Source organism: Thunnus maccoyii, chromosome 2 (genome assembly GCF_910596095.1).
Source record: "Thunnus maccoyii chromosome 2, fThuMac1.1, whole genome shotgun sequence".
Taxonomy (NCBI): Eukaryota; Metazoa; Chordata; class Actinopteri; order Scombriformes; family Scombridae; genus Thunnus; species Thunnus maccoyii.
The window spans coordinates 1,458,266-1,476,989 of record NC_056534.1 but is presented as its reverse complement, the minus strand read 5'-3'; the positions used below and the strand labels follow the sequence as shown (position 1 = coordinate 1,476,989).

At 40.5% G+C, this 18,724-nt stretch overlaps 1 protein-coding gene and 1 long non-coding RNA gene across 7 annotated transcripts in view; one reads left to right on the top strand and one right to left on the bottom strand.

Moving 5' to 3' along the window:
* Positions 1 to 8,029, top strand: part of pex6 (peroxisomal biogenesis factor 6) — a 14,946-nt gene extending 6,917 nt beyond the window's left edge. For all 3 annotated transcript variants that reach the window (XM_042435190.1, XM_042435201.1, XM_042435181.1), the window contains exons 8-18: positions 46 to 248; positions 356 to 542; positions 2,500 to 2,576; positions 2,671 to 2,788; positions 3,797 to 4,002; positions 4,177 to 4,238; positions 4,360 to 4,468; positions 4,549 to 4,665; positions 5,398 to 5,475; positions 5,633 to 5,772; positions 7,659 to 8,029. In XM_042435190.1, the coding sequence (XP_042291124.1) occupies positions 46 to 248; positions 356 to 542; positions 2,500 to 2,576; positions 2,671 to 2,788; positions 3,797 to 4,002; positions 4,177 to 4,238; positions 4,360 to 4,468; positions 4,549 to 4,665; positions 5,398 to 5,475; positions 5,633 to 5,772; positions 7,659 to 7,795 (1,434 nt within the window). In that variant the 3' untranslated portion in view covers positions 7,796 to 8,029. The remainder of the gene's footprint in view (positions 1 to 45; positions 249 to 355; positions 543 to 2,499; positions 2,577 to 2,670; positions 2,789 to 3,796; positions 4,003 to 4,176; positions 4,239 to 4,359; positions 4,469 to 4,548; positions 4,666 to 5,397; positions 5,476 to 5,632; positions 5,773 to 7,658) is intronic.
* Positions 8,030 to 10,619: 2,590 nt separating this feature from the next.
* LOC121912789 lies at positions 10,620 to 18,254 on the bottom strand. 4 transcript variants are annotated; one of them, XR_006100150.1, is made up of 3 exons: positions 18,109 to 18,254; positions 14,346 to 14,493; positions 10,620 to 11,838 (listed from the first exon to the last, which is right to left on the bottom strand). It is a non-coding gene; the product is annotated as an uncharacterized LOC121912789 (long non-coding RNA). The 4 variants fall into 4 exon arrangements; XR_006100149.1 differs by lacking the exon at positions 18,109 to 18,254 and adding an exon at positions 17,533 to 17,786; XR_006100151.1 differs by lacking the exon at positions 18,109 to 18,254 and adding an exon at positions 17,366 to 17,510.
* Between the last annotated feature and the right edge of the window lie 470 nt (positions 18,255 to 18,724).

Genomic DNA, 18,724 nt, shown 5'->3' with positions numbered 1-18,724 from the left:
TTGTGTTTTCAGCTGCCGTTTGCTTCCTGTTGTTACCTGTCGCAGGTGGACTGTGTGACTGTGTGCGCCGACACTCCTGCAGCCTCTGAGGTGAAGCTGACTTCGGTGTTTCAGCGCGCAGACGCCCTGCAGCCCTGCGTCCTGCTGCTCAGGAACCTGCAGCTGCTGCTTCGGTCTCGGGGGGGCGCCGACGAGGACGGCAGGGTCCAGGCGGCGCTCTGCCGGCTGCTCAGCAGCGCCCCCAGCAGGTGACCCACCGCCACTCAGACTGTAACACTGAGTCACTGTTTAGTTCATCTCAGGAACGTTTTCAGTTTCTGCAGCGGCACGTTGATGTTCTTGGTGTTTGTTGCAGCGTGGTGGTGGTGGCGACAGTCTGCCGGCCTCGGGAGCTGTCTGCAGGCATCATGGCGGCGTTTGTCCACCAGGTGGCGTTAGAGAGTCCCAACGAGGAGCAGCGCCACGCCATGCTGGTCAGCCTGAGCCGAGAGCTTCACCTGGGGAGAGACGTCAACCTGGACAGACTCGCCAAACTCACCGCGGTACGTTTAAACATCAGAATAAAGACAGACTGTCGGGATCCAGATCCAGTCACACAGTTCATCTGTAAACGGATACACCAGGTAGATCCTGCAGGTTAGAACCAGGAGGAATTAAAACATGAAACGCAGCGTTCACAGATCTGTCCTGTTGTTCTTTGTGTTTCCTGCTGATGAATGAATGAAAAGCAGAAATGCAGCGAGCGTCTGTCTCCACAGTAAATCATCTGCTGAGTGTTTGATGTTTGTATTTCTGCTTTAGAACCAAACAACATGAAACTATCAAGAAAATAATGTTTTATTTCTCTCGTTCACCGGCTTTGTTTTCGCTACCGCCGCTCCCTCTCCATTCATTCTCTAGCTCGCTCGACCACCGCTGTCTCTCTCTCTCTTTTTTAAAAAATGTGTCAAAAAGCCAACTGAGTTCCTCAAAAGGTTCCTGCAGTTATACAGAGACGAGAGAGGAAAGAAGAGACTGTAGAGAACTCAAACACACAGCTAGCTTACAGCTAACAGACAGACAGTGCATTTTGTTTTTACTTTCTGTCTGAATACAAATTTAACTTTAGCAGCTGTAACTTCTCCTCCAGCACCATTTATCAGGAGAACATCTCACATGTAACAGGAAGTCAAACTCTGACCTGCTCTCGTCTCGTTTTCTGTGTGGATTCCCAGAAAGAATTCAACCGACTCAGACTTTTAACCTTTTATTTGTGAAGATTTTCAAATTAAGTTACATTAAGTAAGTGACAAGGAGACATTGACAAGTAAATAAACAATAATGAGGAAATAAAGGATAAGAACCACCAGTGACACAGACATATATATATATATATATATATATAATGTACACAGTCACAGTAATGCCATCTGCTCCACTGTACAGCTGTCCATATTATCAAAGAGGTACATGAGCAAGATAGGAGGGTAAAGAGAGTATCATTGGTCCTTCATGTGCTCCGGCACTGGACTCCACATCCTGGAGAACTTCAGAGTGTTACCAGGAAGTTCATGTCTCAGTCTTTCCACATGCAGGATGAGTTCCTTCAGCCGGGTCTCAAACGTGGGAACTAGATCAGACTTCCAGAGTTTCAGGATACATCTCTCGGCAATCATCATACCATGAATCAAAGAATCAAAGCGATACGTGTGTTACAATCCAAATTATTCAAAGTGTTGGAGCGTCCTAACAGAGCAGTTTCAGGGTCAGGTGTTATAATGATGTTAAAGGAAAGCCATTTGAAAATGAGAGACCAGAAGTTGTGCAGTTTGGGGCAAGTCCAGAAGAGATGTGCAAGAGTACATCTGTTGCATAGTGGAGAGAGGTTAGGGAAAATTATGAACTACTTAATACTACTACTTAACTACTTAAACTGGATCAGTTGGAGCCTAGCGTTTATCGAGTAAGGCTTAACGTTAGTTAATATTTCATCCCGTGTTTCATCCTCGATCTCAACACCAAGCTGGTCTTCCCAGGCTTGTTTAATCCAGATCACTTGAGAAGTAACGAAGCAGCTCTGAGATCAGGTGTTTTGCTTCTTGGGGGCTGAGGAGGGATTTGAACAGCACATTATTTTCAGGTGGTAACCGTTTTATTTCTCAGCGGCTCATTCATCCGGCTCCGGTCCTCCAGCGCCGCCCGCAGGAGAAACTTTACATGTTTAGCTCCAGGACGTAGTTTGTTCATATAGTGTCTGTAATGAACTCTGCAGCCTCTAGAGGACGCTAACGTTGTCTGATTACTAATTAAACTTAATTAACAGCCGAGATGCTTCTCTGTGTTTCTGTGCTGAGCTGCAGTGAAGGAAAGTAACACAAATAAGGAAATTTTTACTAAAAAGACTGAAACTTCACGGCTGAAGCTTCTTATTAACTAATTAACTAATCACTGTCAGTTTTAATGAACACATGTGGAAGCTGAGGGTGAGTTTGTGGTTCAGCAGCTGTGTCTCGTCCTCAGGGTTTGGTGTTGGGGGATCTGAGCGCTCTGCTGGTCCAGGCTGGGCGAGCCGCCCGCAGGAGGCTGATCCAGACCTGGTGAGACTCCACAACATGAAACCAGCACAGGTCCGCTCCTCCAGCCTGGTTCTATCACTGGTTTTTTACAAAGTGTCCTGTTCTGTGTGTGCAGCGTGGGCCGGCGGGAGGAGGATCTGTGTTCCAGCGGAGTGACCATCCTGAACCGGGACTTCACCTCCGCTCTGGAGACCCTGCAGGACGCCCAGTCCAAGGCCATCGGAGCCCCCAAGGTGATAACAGACTGCTGACGGTATCGGATACGTTAGAACGTCGACCAGCTGTTTAGCAGGATGTTTAGTCACAGTGAGGTCAGAATGTTTCCAGGTGAAGCCGCCGTCGGTGGAGTTTAAGAAGCTCCATTTTTACTTTATCTCATCCGTTGTGTAACGGGGGGCTTTATTAGCCTCACAGTTTATATGGCTGATAATAGTGACAGCCTGCAGGCTCTGCGTTGTGTTGTGATGATGATGATGATGATGATGATGATGATGATGATGGTGGACTAACGGCTGACTGTAACGTCAGTCGACTCCAACGAAGACGCTCTGATGTTGATTCAGTGACGTCTGTTTATTGCTAACAAACACTTGACGAGTCCGGCCTGTAAAACTATTTAATATAAATAAAGCTTAATAACCGTTAAATAATAAATCACAGGGCCGACGGTCGAACCTCGACCAGGATCAATAACTCACTATATTACAGATTATTGATACAGATGAATCATAGATAATCACTCTGAATGTCAGTATCATTATAATCAGTAATAAAGTCTCTCTCAGATCAGCTGTACATTATTATTATTTACAGGTTTAACAGTCACACACTCACCTGGTCTGACTGGTTCCCACGGTAACGGGCTTTATAGCTGCATCGTTACCATGGATACTATGTAGCCAAGTATTAAATATTAAATATAAGATAACAGCATAAAATAATGAAATTAACACAAATATGTAAACCTTACAACTATTAAATAAAGATACAATTATTTTCTATATTAAAAGATTTTGCTGTTTGACATTTAAAGCTCAACTGATGTGTTTAATGTAACATGCAGGAGGAAGATGTTACAGTTACTGGCTGGAAACATTAAATGACATTCGATCAGGAGGTTAAACTCTTCTCAGGGTCAGACGGCTGCTTGTTTGGACTTCCTCTGCCCCCTGGTGGTTGAACAGATAAATGAAAGCAGCTTCATGCTGGTTAAATCAGTAACGTCTCTTCTGTCTGATCAGATCCCTCAGGTGCGTTGGGAGGACGTCGGAGGTCTGCAGCAGGTGAAGAAAGAGATCCTGGACACGATCCAGCTTCCTCTGCAGCGTCCCGAGCTGCTGTCTCTGGGTCTGAACCGCACCGGAGTCCTGCTGTACGGACCTCCGGGCACCGGCAAAACCCTGCTGGCCAAGGCTGTGGCCACTGAGTGCTCCATGACCTTCCTCAGGTAGGAAACACCTTCACCTTCCTCAGCAGGAGACGCCGTTCAGTCTTTAAATTGTTTAACCAGCCTGTAGGTTTCCCTGCCAGCAGGGGGCGGCGCAGCGCACATGTTCATAAGCCTGTTGTAGTTTTTAGACCTCAGACTTCTTCTTCTTCTTCTCTGCTGTTTGTTGTTCAGTGTTAAAGGTCCAGAACTCATCAACATGTACGTGGGTCAGAGTGAAGAGAACATCAGAGAAGGTCTGTAGAGAGTTCTGCTTCATCACAACGTAGCTTTCATTTTACTAGTTTTGTCATTTTTCTCAGTAATAATAACATTAAACTCATCATCGAGTTCTGAGAATGAGTTTGTTGTGTTCAGTGTTCAGCAGAGCGCGCTCAGCGGCTCCCTGCGTCGTCTTCTTCGACGAGCTGGACTCTCTGGCTCCCAGCAGGGGGCGCAGCGGAGACTCAGGGGGGGTGATGGACAGGTGAGTGTTAGTTACTTCCTGTTTTTGTCTGTTCTTCTGATCTCGTCAGGATCGATAAAGTTTGATTGAATCTCTGACAGGGTGGTGTCTCAGCTGCTGGCCGAGCTCGACGCTCTGCACTCAGCCGTCGGCGTTTTTGTGATCGGAGCGACGAACCGGCCGGACCTGCTGGACCAATCGCTGCTGCGGCCCGGCAGGTCAGAGGTCACACCTGTAACACATCACTGATATTAAAACACGTTATTTTTACTGTTTGTGTGACACTTAATATGTCAAACAGAAAACTTTTCCTCTGAACTGATTCAGACTTTCTCACATCATCAACAAGTAAAACAACATAAAAGACGCTGGACCTGTATAACATCTGGACGCTGGACTCATAGATGGCGTCAGTGCGGATACTCGTCTGAGCCAACTGAGCATGTGCAGTAGTGTTTCTAGACTTTGTGATGACGTCACAGGTTTTTAAATCGTTTTTCTCAGCTCGAGGAAAGTTTTTACAAATATAAAACATTCATGGATCAGTCCGGTCGAGGTTTCCTGTCAACAGTTTTACAGACGTCTCTTTTATAAAGGTGGTCTGTTTGGGCTGCAGGGGGATTTTTTTTAGTGGCGTATTCAGGTCTTATTATACATCCTGTGAGCTTCATCCTGTAATTTAAATCACAGTTTGACTTTCAGCTTTTGGAAAACACTCACATTAAAACTGCATGTAGGATCCAACACAGTTCACTGAGTCTTATATATAATATTAATCTTTCCTTTGTTCAAACAATAAACTTGATGAAAATGAAAATATAACGAGAGAAAACGCTGCCGTTTATCGCTGCAGAGAAATAATATTCTAGTGTAAATATGAATCTGGTTTGTTTGTCTAATCAGCAGCGTGAGATGTTAAACTGTCTGAACCTCCTCTGTGTTCTCTGCAGGTTTGATAAACTCGTCTACGTTGGAATAAACGAGGATCGAGGTTCTCAGCTGCAGGTTCTTCAGGCCGTCCTCAGAAAGTAAGAACAGCTGGTCCTGCAGGCGGAGGAACGCAGAACGTTGAGATCAGAATCCAATCAGAGCTGTTTGTTTACATTTGTGTTAAATGTTCTCTGCAGTGTAACTTTAAGTCATTGTTTTTATTTTCTGACCCTGACGGTGAATCTTGACTGGCAGGTTCCAGCTGGACCCTGCGGTGAACCTGCAGGAGCTGGTGCAGCGTTGTCCCTCCCACATGACCGGCGCCGACATCTACGCTCTCTGCTCAGACGCCATGACGGCCGCCATCAAGAGGAAGATCTCTCTCATCGACAACGGTAAGACGACAGGAAGTGAACTTTAACTACAGGATATTTAAACATGTTCAATAACTCTGCGTTACTTTCAGGTCAGTCAGCTGATTTCCTGTCAATACGCTCGTTAATACACATTAATACATGACGGATATCATTTGGATGTTCTGTGTTTGTGTGTTTGAGCTGCTCAGATTTCATATTAAGACGTCTGACGTGGAAATAAAACTTATGAAACGTGAATTTAAAGAAAATTATCCCAATAATTCACATGCATATGAATAAAAAAAATCCCCTTTCAGGACTTTTGGGCTCCTTATTAAAGAGAAAACATATTTAATACTGTTTATTATATTTATTTGATCTGTAACCCAGAAGAGGTTGATAATAATAAAGGACATTAATCCTCGTACACAGCTGGTATTTTCAGTCAGGTGCTGGTCGGTCGCAGGAACACATTAACACACTGTAATGACTTCACTGTGACTTTATTAAGAGCCAACAACGTGTTTCGCCTGCAGCTTCTTCAGGTTCGCTCAGTACGACTGCTGAGTACTCACAGCTGTGATAAATACATCTGAGTCACATGACTAATTATCACAGTCTTAGCCTATAGAGAGACTATTTGGACTCTTAGGGAGAGATGAGCCACTAGGTCCTCATTCAGTGATGTAGAGGGACGGCTGTAGGACCTGTAGTCCATCATCCTATTCAGTCAGTTGTTTATGGGATGTAATGAAGTTTAATTATATAAAATGGTGTAATTCTTGTAACTTTGTGCAACATTAATCACGTCATGTTTTTTGTAATATGTATATTTTCATTTTTGTGCCCTTTGTAAAATGAAGACAGTGATAATTAGTCATGTGACTCAGATGTATTTATCACAGCTGTGAGAACTCAGCAGTCGTACTGAGCGAACCTGAAGAAGCTGCAGGCGAAACACGTTCGCTCTTAATAAAGTCACAGTGAAGTCATTACAGTGTGCGCTGGTTAATGTTGATTTTCAGGTTGATGATAATGTTAGTCAACGTTGCTGTGTTTAGCGGTGAGGACAGAGACGTATTCAGAAATCAGATATAAAATTTTCTTCATGTTCTGAGCCGTCAGATTCGGTTTTATTGGATCAAACGTCAAACAGGAAATCAGATCATTCACAAAATCACTTTTCAAAATAAAGCATCTCTGCTGCAGCACAAAAAATCCTTCAAATCACTAAAAATAAAAAAGCTCCTCTGCACTTCAACAGATATACATATTATATATGTGTGTGTGTGTGTATATGTGAGAGATTTCTGATAACATGTTGATTATTTATATATATATATATATATATATATATATATAAATATATAATGTATAACCGTCTCATGTCGATGGTTCCTCACTTTTTGTGTCGTTTAATGTTTCTAAGAATCGAATCTCTCCGAAACGTCATCATGTCTCATTTTAACCACTTCAGTTAAGTTTCAGTCTCTCTGAAAACAACAAATCAATGTTTCATTTGTGTAACATTTAATAAACAAACTGATATTTGTTCTACAGATTCACAACATAGTTTAGTTTTTTGTATTTTTTTTAAAGTTTTGAGTCTTTAACTGACGAACCAAAACTCTTCCCGCTCGTGTCTTAAAAGATCATTTCAGTTTATTACAACTTGAATCTTATTTTATTACTTTTGTGCATCAATCATATCACTAATAATAACATTGTGTAAGTTAATAATATTGAAATCCAGGAATGTGGTGACATCATTAAAAAGATCAGAAACATAACTCGAGCTGCAATAAACTGAAATAAACCTTTTTAAAGAAAATAAAAATTAATTTTGCAGTTTTTGCAGATCTGTCCACATTATTCTGCCTTGAAGTTTCATCTCAGCTTCTCCTCTCACACTTGGTCTCTCTCAGGTCTGGACTCAGAGGACTCGCCCGTCCTCCTCGCTGTTGAAGATTTCTCGACAGCGTTGGAAAACTTTAAGCCTTCGGTTTCAGACCAGGAGCTGCTGCGATACAAAAACATCCAACAGAAACTAACTGCAGAGTAAAAACAACTCAAACTGTTTGGTCAACATGATCCAACATCATCTGCAGCTGACAGGTGACGACGTTCACTCTGGCAGTAGATCAGGACTCACATCAAGTCTAACTGTGTCTTAATTTAAAGTGCCGATTAACTCACTGTTGTAAAATACTGTAAAACACTATGTATAAATGTAAAGTTAATTTATAAAATTGTAAAATGTAATAAATACAGCAGGTAATTTATGCTAATGAGAAAAGATTCCTGTTTTTCTTGATGGAAGCGATGTCACAACATCATCTGCAAACGAGTTTAGATCAGCCAATCAATTCCTTTGTCTTAACGAGGTTTCTGTTCAGACAATTACTAGATTACTGCTGTGATATATTATTATTACTACACTCAAAAACAGTGTCTCATACATTTAATGTTTGTATATATGACAAACCAAAGTCCATCTGCTGATGAAGGCCTGAGATGTAGCTGAAAGCTCTGGAAAACGTAACAAGTGGACCTTCAATTAAGTTGATATGGTAACAAAGATTGGGTTTCCTTCATGGGTGTCACTATAAAGATTTAAAAAATGGCCTGAAATATTCTGAAATCCTTTGATTTTGGTCCTTCTTTGAAACATTGAATGTTAGGTAGTAAAAAGTACAAGATGAAGAGAACTTAATACAATAAACCTTAATATACCTTGTTAGATTCAACTGTCAACATGTTGGAGGAGGTTCGTTCTTTGTTTTGAAGTGAACCATCGTAGCAAAGTGACCGTATGACCACCATACATCCTCCAAGACAAGATGTGGACTAATATCATGCAGCCAGTGGACATTTAGAGAAATTTACTGTCACATAACAGAAGGCCTGAGATGTGGCTGAAAGCTCTGGAAAACATAACAAGTGGACCATCAATTAGAATTTTTTTATAAGTTATAATTATTTGAAATCATTATGTTTGTATGTTATGTGTATGTAAATGTTGGGTTTTAAGAAAAGGTCACAATACTTTAAATAATGCTGAGTTTATCATTTTTTGTCAACACAAAAACTGATGTAGGAGTTGATTTATTGAGTGAATGAAAAATACATTTGAAATGGTTTCTACCAAACGCATCTGATCAGGTACAATCTCACTGTCATCTGTAAAGTCTGATTTTTATTTCACTACAGTCAAACAGTCATAAAAATACAGTCTGAAGGTGTGGAATTGGTCATATTTCAGCCTGTTCTTTGCTGAAAATTAAGCAGATGTTTCGTGTGTCTCGCAGGTTTCTAATAATGTGAAAAGCCAAAACATATTTTCAAGGTAATATTTTGCAAACTGCTACAGAAGTGACATCCTTGCTTCACAAAGCCATGAAATGCAGGAATGCTATGCTACATACAGCTAGCCAGTTTAATGTTTTAAGTACAAAACATCAGAACCACACCAACAAATAAAGCAGTGCTGAATTATTCAGCTGTCATGTTTTCTTTGTCTGTTAATTCTAAAGACTAAATAATGTACGAAGCCACCATGATGTCACGCGTTGGTTTGTGGACTCCCATTTTGAAGCCTTGAGTTTGCATTTGACCGTCGCCAGAGGTACGATATTTGAATCAGAGGTGGAGCTGACCTTAATGCTAGCTGCTAGCTTAGTTAGCACGGTGCATTTATAGTGTGTGATAATGCTAACGCTAATTTTTGCCAGCGAAAAACAGCCTAAAACTATTAAAACAAAATGTACTCACCAGAAACACAGAACATGTGACTCCTTAGAGGGTCTTTTAGTTCAACCAAACGCTGAACAAGACTTTTTCAGGCGACGGGGAGCCAGTGGAGCGATATGCTTCATCAGCATTGTGTGAACTCATTTAGCAAGTGTTTGAATGTAACATGTTCATTTTTATGTAAAAGTACCGAGCTCCAGCTTTAACAAACCAAATTTGATGAATGTCAACCATTTATTTTTAAGCTGCTTGTTGTTAGATGTCTCAGTTTTAGTTATAATTCTGTGATTGAGGCTCCAACTGCAATTAAAGGTCCCAATCTGGTAGAGAGTAATGGGGTAGTTACACAGTATAGCATGGTGAGCCAGTTAGCTTTAGCATGCTTAATGCTAACAGGTAAAGAGAAACTGATGCTTAGCTAGCTAGGTAGCTTGAGCTTGCAAATTTTATAAATAAGTTCTCAGTACTTTGTTTAAACAATCTGAAAAGTTTGTTTTGATTTCATAGTTTTCTGTAGCAGCACTGACTTTTCAATAAAATGTAGCAACGTAGCCTCGTTCGCCAACACGGCAAATTAAAGCAGAAATAGCGAATAAAATCTGAATACGCCACAAGAGTAAATATATCCAGACCCTTCTGATATCAGTGTTGGAGGACATCATTTCATCTGAGCCACCCCGTTAATCAATACAAATATTCGGTGACACTTCATATTAAGTCAGTACTTTATTTTTCATATCACTTTTTACAGCAAGTTGATATGGTAACAAAGATTGAGTTTACTTCATGGGTGTCACTATAAAGATTTAAAAAATGGCCTGAAATGTTCTGAAATCCTTTGATTTTGGTCCTTTTTTGAAACGTTGAATGTTAGGTAGTAAAAAGTACAAGACAAACTTAATATAAAGTGTTACCTTGTTAGATTCAGCTGTCAACATATTGGAGGAGGTTTGTTCTTTGTTTTCAAGTGAACCATCGTAGCAAAGTGACCGTATGACCACCATACATCCTCCAAGACAAGATGTGGACTAATATCATGCAGCCAGTGGACATTTAGAGAAATTTACTGTCACATAACAGAAGAGTTGTTGAAGTTTACTTGGCTTAAATAACAAAATGAGACTCAAAGGCTTCAGTTAAAGGAAAGATTTGTTTCCATTTTATTCAATGATTTCTTTCCTCCATATAATGCGTCAAATAACTCAAACTACTTTTTAATCACACCATTACATCCCAGTTTAGTAAAATCTTTACAGTGATCTCTGACTTTCCAGTATCTGATCTGGTGACCAAAGAAATTCTTAGTTGGCTAAGTATGACTAGATGCCATTTAAATAATCTGAAGTACTTCAACGCCACAGCTACTGTTGTAACACGGTGGACTCCTGTTCACCCAGCCAGAGAAACGAACCACAAACCCTCATTTTCTCGGGCTCGTGAAAGAATTTTTGCCAATCAATCGATGCGTTTGGCTCAGCGAGGTCCAATCATCCAACATGAAGCAAATCTCCCCATCACTCCGTCGTTTGAGTCGGTGGCGTGGCAACGAGTACGAACAGACAAACAGGACGAAACTGAAGCATTTTGTTCCAAAACTTATTCTACCCACTTTATGAAAAATAAAATGAAACATGAAATTTGACTAAAACCTAGAAGATCCAGTCTGCTAATGTTTCTCATGTAGTCAGTCAAGGACTTCAGTTCCTCAAGAGCATATCAGATCTCTGTAACCTAGGCTCATTTGTCATTTCTATTGCTAATGGCGCCTTGATAAGTAGCTTTGTTTTTAGCTACTGTCTTAATCTTGACACCACAAATTTCCATCTCATTGAGTGTTGTGACGTTCACATTTCTTGGTGTTTGTCATGTAAAGCTTTGTACTGTGTGGCAGTGAGTAAATCATCTTTTAGTTTAGCTCTAACAGAAGAATGTGAGGCAGGAGGAGTCGGCGTCCCGTCAGACTTGAGTTTAATCAGCAGCTGGTTTGGATTCTGGCTCCTCTGAGAGACTCAAACACATTGACCTGGAAACCTGAAAGAGTCCAAACTAAGAGCACAGCCGGTTTGTTCTTTGGATAGGAATGATGTACAAGCCACAGTCATTACAGTCTAATGTGTATTTGAAGAAGGGGGTGAAGCTGGTAGTCCAGGTGTGGGTGTAATCCAGATTAGTCTGGAGGTCTCGATCTCTGTGGTTCATCCTCTGGCTTCACTCGGTTTTGTGGTTCCTGGATTTTAGTTCGTTGCTGGGGAAAAGATCCAACACACAGGTCTTCCTTCTCTTGGTCTTCCATATCTAACGAGCAGATCCTCTTCGTTAAGGACTCAGGTGAAGTGGGGCATCCGGCTGAAGGTTCTGCAAGAACAGCAAGGAACGTTTGGTTTTTTACATCATAGTTTGTCTTTTCACACAGTTTTCTTGGTTCACTTTTAAGAAAACAAGCAAGAAAATCCAAACAGACAAAAAGTGACTACAGAAAAAAGACTTTTGTGAGGAATGTTACAGAACTGGACCTTTATCTGGTAAACAACCACAAGCTGAACGCAAAACCCCGTTTTATCCAATGGAAAGCCTTCAAAAGAACAACGGTGTGTTGTAAAGTTGGAACCGCGACTCTTCTGGCTGGTTATAAAAAGGTGAGATGTTATTCAAACGGCATGGTCAATATTCTGTGTATTAAATAATGAATGTCATGTACTGCATGGAGCATCAAACTCTGTCAACAGAAGTTTGTCCCTATTTATTGTCGTTCATGTCATATCAGAGTTATGGTAAAGTTGTAAATAGCGTTCACGTCAGCCTCCGAGATGTAATTAAAGCTCCGTTATATTTGACTTGGCGCTTCATGAAAAGGAAGAAACGGAAAATCAAGTAAATGAGGCGCTTCACGTTTGCCAAAGTTCGTTCAAGGTGATTAAACCTAAATTTACTAAAGATAGTGTCATAATGTCACTGCACAGTATTTCTAATGAACAGAGGTTCTCTCTTCCCAAACAGACGCCTCAACCAATAAGGATTCAGTGGGAATGTGATCCCTCACCAGCTTCCCATCAATTTTCCCATCAATAAACAATAACAGTTTTTTTGTTGCATTGCCATCTGAGTAACATTTTACTTTTAAGCCCCCCGTTTATCATTAATAATCATATAAATGGTTAAAAATGGTTTGTACAGACTATAATGTAGCTATCAGCAGATATAAGTGTTAATTAATGTATTATTCAACAATTATAACTCCAAACAGATAATGAATGATAATATAGGAAAACACAGCTGTAATAATATAAAATATATCCTCATAGGAGAAGTTAGAATAAATACTGAACATTATTATCTGCTTATAACTAAATTGTAGTGCATTATAAACCATTTATTACATGTTTAATTATAAATGCTAAATAGGGGACTTAAAGGACCAGTGTGTGGGATTTAGTGGCATCTAGTGGTGACGCTGCAGATTGCAACCAACTGAATACCCCTCACCCTCCCCTTCCAAACATGTAGGAGAACCTACGGTGGCCGTGAAACCCATGAAAAAACGTAAAAGGCCCCTGGAGCCAGTGTTTTGTTTGTCTGTTCTGGGCTACTGTAGAAACATGGTGGGCTCTGTGGAAGAGGACCCCCATGTAGATATAAAGGGCTTATTCTAAGGTAACGAAAACACAACAATTCTTATTTTCAGGTGATTATACACTAATTAAAACATACTGATGAATATTATATTTCATTTCTGCCAATAGATCCCTCTAAATCCTACGCACTGGTCCTTCAAAGTAAAGTGTTTCCTATTATGATTGCGACTCCGACAAAATCCATTTATTTACGACTAATTTGCTTTGGCTGGTTGTATAAAGTCCACAACACCTGAGAACAGGGTTCAGGTCCTCACCTGTTGTCGGTTTGGCTACTCAGTACTTTGGTTTTTGTTTAACTCAAACATGATTGTTTTATGTTTAGGCAGCTCAAAGCACTTGGTTAAATGACAGGTTCTAATTTTTTTCCACATCTGTCTTAAAACAATACTTACATGTCTATATGTAGCAGTTTGAGTTAGACAAATAAATGGAGGATCTGTCATTTTAGTACAAAATTTCCTCTTTGTGTTACTGTTCCACCTCTGGAGTTCAGCAAGGAAACACTGAGGAAACACAAAGAGAGAATTTTGTATTAATTTTTTTTGCATTTTTGCATAGAAATGGGACTGTGGATTTTGTCCTCCATTACTTTACATTGAGGTTGTTTTAGGGAAGACATCTGGTCATGGTCAGTATCAGTGTACATATGCTTTAAGAGATATTTCTGTCCTTTAAGGTTCAGGAAAGATGGTGGTTTTGGTTCTGTATTGAAGAAGTGCTTTATGTCAACATTGACATTTTAACCAAAACCACCATCTTTCCTCGACCTTAATGAAAGGCTTTGAGTTGTCTAAACATAAAACAGTCATGCTGTAGTTACAGACAAAACAAATCAATATCATTGGCAGTAAAAGTGAACATTTTGCAGATAAAATCAATGTTAATGTTTCCTGGTTATGTTGCTGAAAAACATCTTTAGGTTTCCAACATAAAACACATTTGTTTGTGCAAATTATTTGTATATGAAAACCTGTTGGTTAAACAATGAAGGATTTCTTGCTCTGATTGATACGTGTGACCAGTTCAGTTTTGGACGATTTGAATAAAACCTTTTCCTGTTAATCTGACAGATATCTAAACCTCGTGTTGAGTCTTCAGTGTGTCAGAGACAATATTCAGAATTTATTTCCACTTGATGACAAAAATGATCCTCATTTCTGACCAGTTCCTGTGTTTGCGTCAACATTGGGGTTCAGCATTCATCCATGCAACATAAGCCATATTTACCGCTTACGTGGCCTTTGCTACTTTTGTGCGCTTCATCCTTTTCCTCCTCATGAGGGTCACCTGAGGCCTCTTCAACCCTGCGATCAGCAGCAGCAACCTGGGCCGCGACTTGGTGAGCCAGCTTCTCAGTAGCGTCCCCTTGGGAAACCTGCAGGAACAGCAGCACAAAAGCCACAAATGGTTTTAATACTAATATTTATTTTTGCTTTACTACTTGGAGTCTTAAAACCACTAAGATCACACAAAACCTTCCTCCTTCCTCAGTCCGTCCACTTCACTCCAGACTAAAACATCTCAACAACTGTTGAATGGATTTGAGGCTGAAACTAACAATTATTAACTGGATTAATCACTTGGTCTATAAAATGTCAGATAATAATAAAAAATGCCAGTTATAATTTCCCTCAGTCTGTTGTGACGTCTTCAAACGTCTTGTTTTGTCTGATCAACCCAAAGATCTAGTTTACAATGATATAAAACAGAGAAAGGAAAAATATCAGACATTTGATTAGCTGGAAACTCAGATTATTTGGCATTTTTCTTGCTGATTCATTTTCTGAGAACTCAGTAATCAGTTAATTGACTGATTGTTGCAGCTTTAGATGGATTGTCATGAAATTTGGTTTGTGATCCTTCAGAATCAATAAATTGTAAATTTAAATCTTCAGACTTTTCGTCTGGCGCCATCATCAGGTTAACATTCCTATCAGCCATTACAACCACATAACCATTTGCTGTACTTTGTGTTAAGTGCTATTTAGTGAATATTAGCATGCTAACATGCTAAACTAACACACTGAACATGGTAAGATCTTATTGCAGCACATTAAGGTACTAAACTCTTTAGAATCATTAAACAACCTGTAATTTAGTTACTGTGATTAGCCTGTAGATGCTAATATCAAGCTACGCAGCCTAAACATTTTCATCTGTTGATGTTAATTTGCACATTAAATCAGATTAATTTGGTTTAATGCTACAAACTAAACTTTAGTAGATAACAGTTATAAATGATACAAGTTAAACTAAAGACAAAGTGAAGTCTTTAAAGTCTCAGTCCAACAGTCTGCGTACTGAAGCGTCATTAAAGGTCGATCTCTATCGGAGGAAATCGTCGTCGTACTGAGACGACGCGTATTTCAGGACGTTTACTTTGATAAACAACTGATGAATGAAGAAAACGTTGGAAACCATCTGCTGTGAAAGAAACACAAAAATACAATCAAATAAACTGAAAGTTTGACTGTTTTGACTGTTGTCTCTCATATAAAGAAAAGACTGGAAACCAGTTATTAACCGGACAGTCGGAGAAGCGTCATCTGAACCAAACAACACATTAAAATAAACATTACTTTCTATCCCAGAGTCTCATGAGGCTCATTTACAGTAACGTTTGTCTTTTCAGACAAAGGTGTGACGTTTATATTAGAGCAAGATTGAAGGTTTGTTCACTGTGATGGTTCTTACGAGTTAAAACACCAACGGTCAGAAACAAACCTTCAGGTCGACAGTGAAGTTTTGACCCAAACTGACCCACTTCCTGCTTCCTTCGCTTCTCTTCGGTGACGCCGAGTTCAACTCTGTTTTAAACCTTTGTTCGTTCCTGAGGCTTCCTGACGTTTGGGAAACCTTTAAAGTACATTTTGTTCATGATTGTCTGTGTAATTATTTATATTTTACCCACTTTTAATAAAATTTAGCTTATTTAACTTTTAAATCTCAAACTTTTTTATCTTTTATATGTTTGGTACTTTGTGTATTTTAAAATGTTCTCATGTATGTGGTTTTATTATGATTTGTCTTTTTGTTTTAAAGGTGATAAAGTTAAATCAACAATATTATGGTCAGAAGTTTGGAAATAATAAACCTGAATTATACTTTAATCAGCTGGACGTCACACATACAGACCGAACTGATCTGCTGGGAATTAAGTTTGTTAATATTTTAGATGTTGTTTTTTTTTAATTTTACAGCTGTGTAACATCCATGAAAAGATCTATAAATATTCACATCATATACCTGTAAAAATAAAGAATCAGAGCAGAAAACACATGAGAAAAAACGATTTTTCTTGCGGCCTTTTGTTCACATCACCGCTGTTCTTATCTTGTAAAGTTTGATCTGAGACTCAAACAACCAGCGGACCAATCACATCCTCGCCTCGCGCTCTTCCCCCCCGTGCACAGACTCCACGCCTGCATCGCCGCCGCTCACGTTCTCTGCTGCTGCACCGAAAACTTGCCACTCACTGCTGGATAAAGCCGGGATTAGAGAGCAGGACAGTACCTCAACCAGTAACACTCCTCACCGAAGCACCATAGCAAAACGTTTTTTTAGCCTCCTGATCGACGCCCGCCTCACATTCTCAACAAACGCACTGCAGGCTTTTTACCGGCAGCAGCTGCAACCTTTGTGTCTTTATACGAGTTGTGACCTGCTGAGCGCGATGGAAAACAGAAAAAAAAAACCTTTCAATTGTTTGGACTTTGTGCTGTTCGAGCACACTGAAACCAGCCAGAGAGAAATCTAGCAACGTTCAGACGTGGAAGGGCCTTGCTGACGCCATTGTTGTCGCCTGCGGGGCTTGATGTTAAATGTACCGAGGGTAACATTGTTTGTGTAGCTGCCCCTGCCCCCCCCCCCCAACCCCCCACCCCCCCCCCACACACCCCCCCCTTTAACCCTCATCCTCTTCATTATCCTCATGTGATTAGCTCTTTAGCTCCTCTTCTTCTTCTTCTTGAAGTTCTCCTGGAGGTTTCGGAGGCAGACGGAAGACGCATCTTCTGTTCGACTTGTTGTCTCAGCTGCCATCTTTAAATCCTCTTCAGGCTTGATTGAAAGTTCAAACATCTTTTCTTCGGTCTCTTGCTGACGTTGTCTTTTCACACTTTTGTCTCCCTCTTGTTTCTTTTGTCTCGTTCATCTTTTTGTTCTGTATTTTCTTGCCGTTTATTGCCTTATTGTCCTGGTTCTTCTTTCTTTTTCCCTTTCGTTCAGAAGCACTTTCAGTACCTTACCTTTCGCAGTTCCTCAAAACAGAAAATCCTTTTTAGTCAAACACACCAATCTGCTTTTGCTGCTGTTTTCTTCCCATCACTTGTTTGTCTTGTCAGGTTCTTTAACGCCACCCTCAGCCTCACACCTCTCCCACAGCAGACATCTTTGTTGTTTTCTTGTTACTGACCGGTCGCCGACGTCCTTGGAGTCAGAAGAACCAGGTAACTTTGACATTGTCCTCGTCCGTCCGGCCTGTAGCAGCTAGCAAGAGGAGCTCACTCTTAATATCTGAGTCACCTAACAAACAAGCTGGCAGATCATCACCAGCGACGTCACAAACGCTCCGTTCTGTCTGTTTCAGCATGAAAAGAACCATTCATCCCAAAACGTATTAATCCAAGTGAGAAGTTTATTTTTACAAACACTCACATGAGTAATATCAGAGAATAGAGGTACTACTAAGTTGCCTTTCAGTGCAGCAGAGCAAGATTTTTTAAAAATCTTTAGGCCTTTGACACCAAAAAAAAAAAAAAAAACTCAACCCCAAACACTTGCCTTAAGTTCATCAGGAGTCCAAGTTCTGAAATATATATCGAGTTTAAAAAGTTAAGAGTTTTAAAAAGTAGAACATGGAGTCCCGGTCGATGTTATCCACATCCAAGCTCTCCCATCACCTCCACTCGTCACCTCAGCACACAACTTAGTAGTACTCTACCTCCACTCCTACCTCCGCACAAGGAACACAACAGAAAGCAGTCCTTACCAATTGACCCCACACATTTGTTAGGTTATGCCCCCGGCGTCCCTGCAGAGGCACATATATGATCCCAGCGGCACTTTTTTCCTCTCACACTAGAAGGTTCAGCCAGGATGCAAAAACAAAATCTGCTCAATAATAGGAGGCCATGAACTGGCCCCAAGGGTAGTGGGGGTTTGGGGGTAGTGGGAGGGGGGGGGGGGGGGTGATAGGCGGGGCCGGGGCCTTTAAAAAGGAGGGTCCACTCAGCACTTCTGACTGCAAACGGCAATGTGTGATACCAACCAATCAGGGAGCTGTCTTCACCTGTTGCCATGACACCAAGCACCTACCGATGTAAAAAGGTTGGGGGGGGTGATGATGGGGTGGTGGTGGTGGGGGGGGGTTAGAGAGTGAAGGAGGTTAGTTGAACTGTTTTATATTTGTTTTAACACGCTAACATCATGTATGACGTAAATCAAAAACACATAACGTCACTATAAAATGATCAGCTGCATGTTTTAAATGTAAACATCAAACATCTGGTTTCACTGACACATTCAAACTGTTTTTACTAACAATTAGAAATAACGTTAATTTCCTCCGTTCGTTTGCTGATATTTTCTCAGTTTCAGAACCTTCA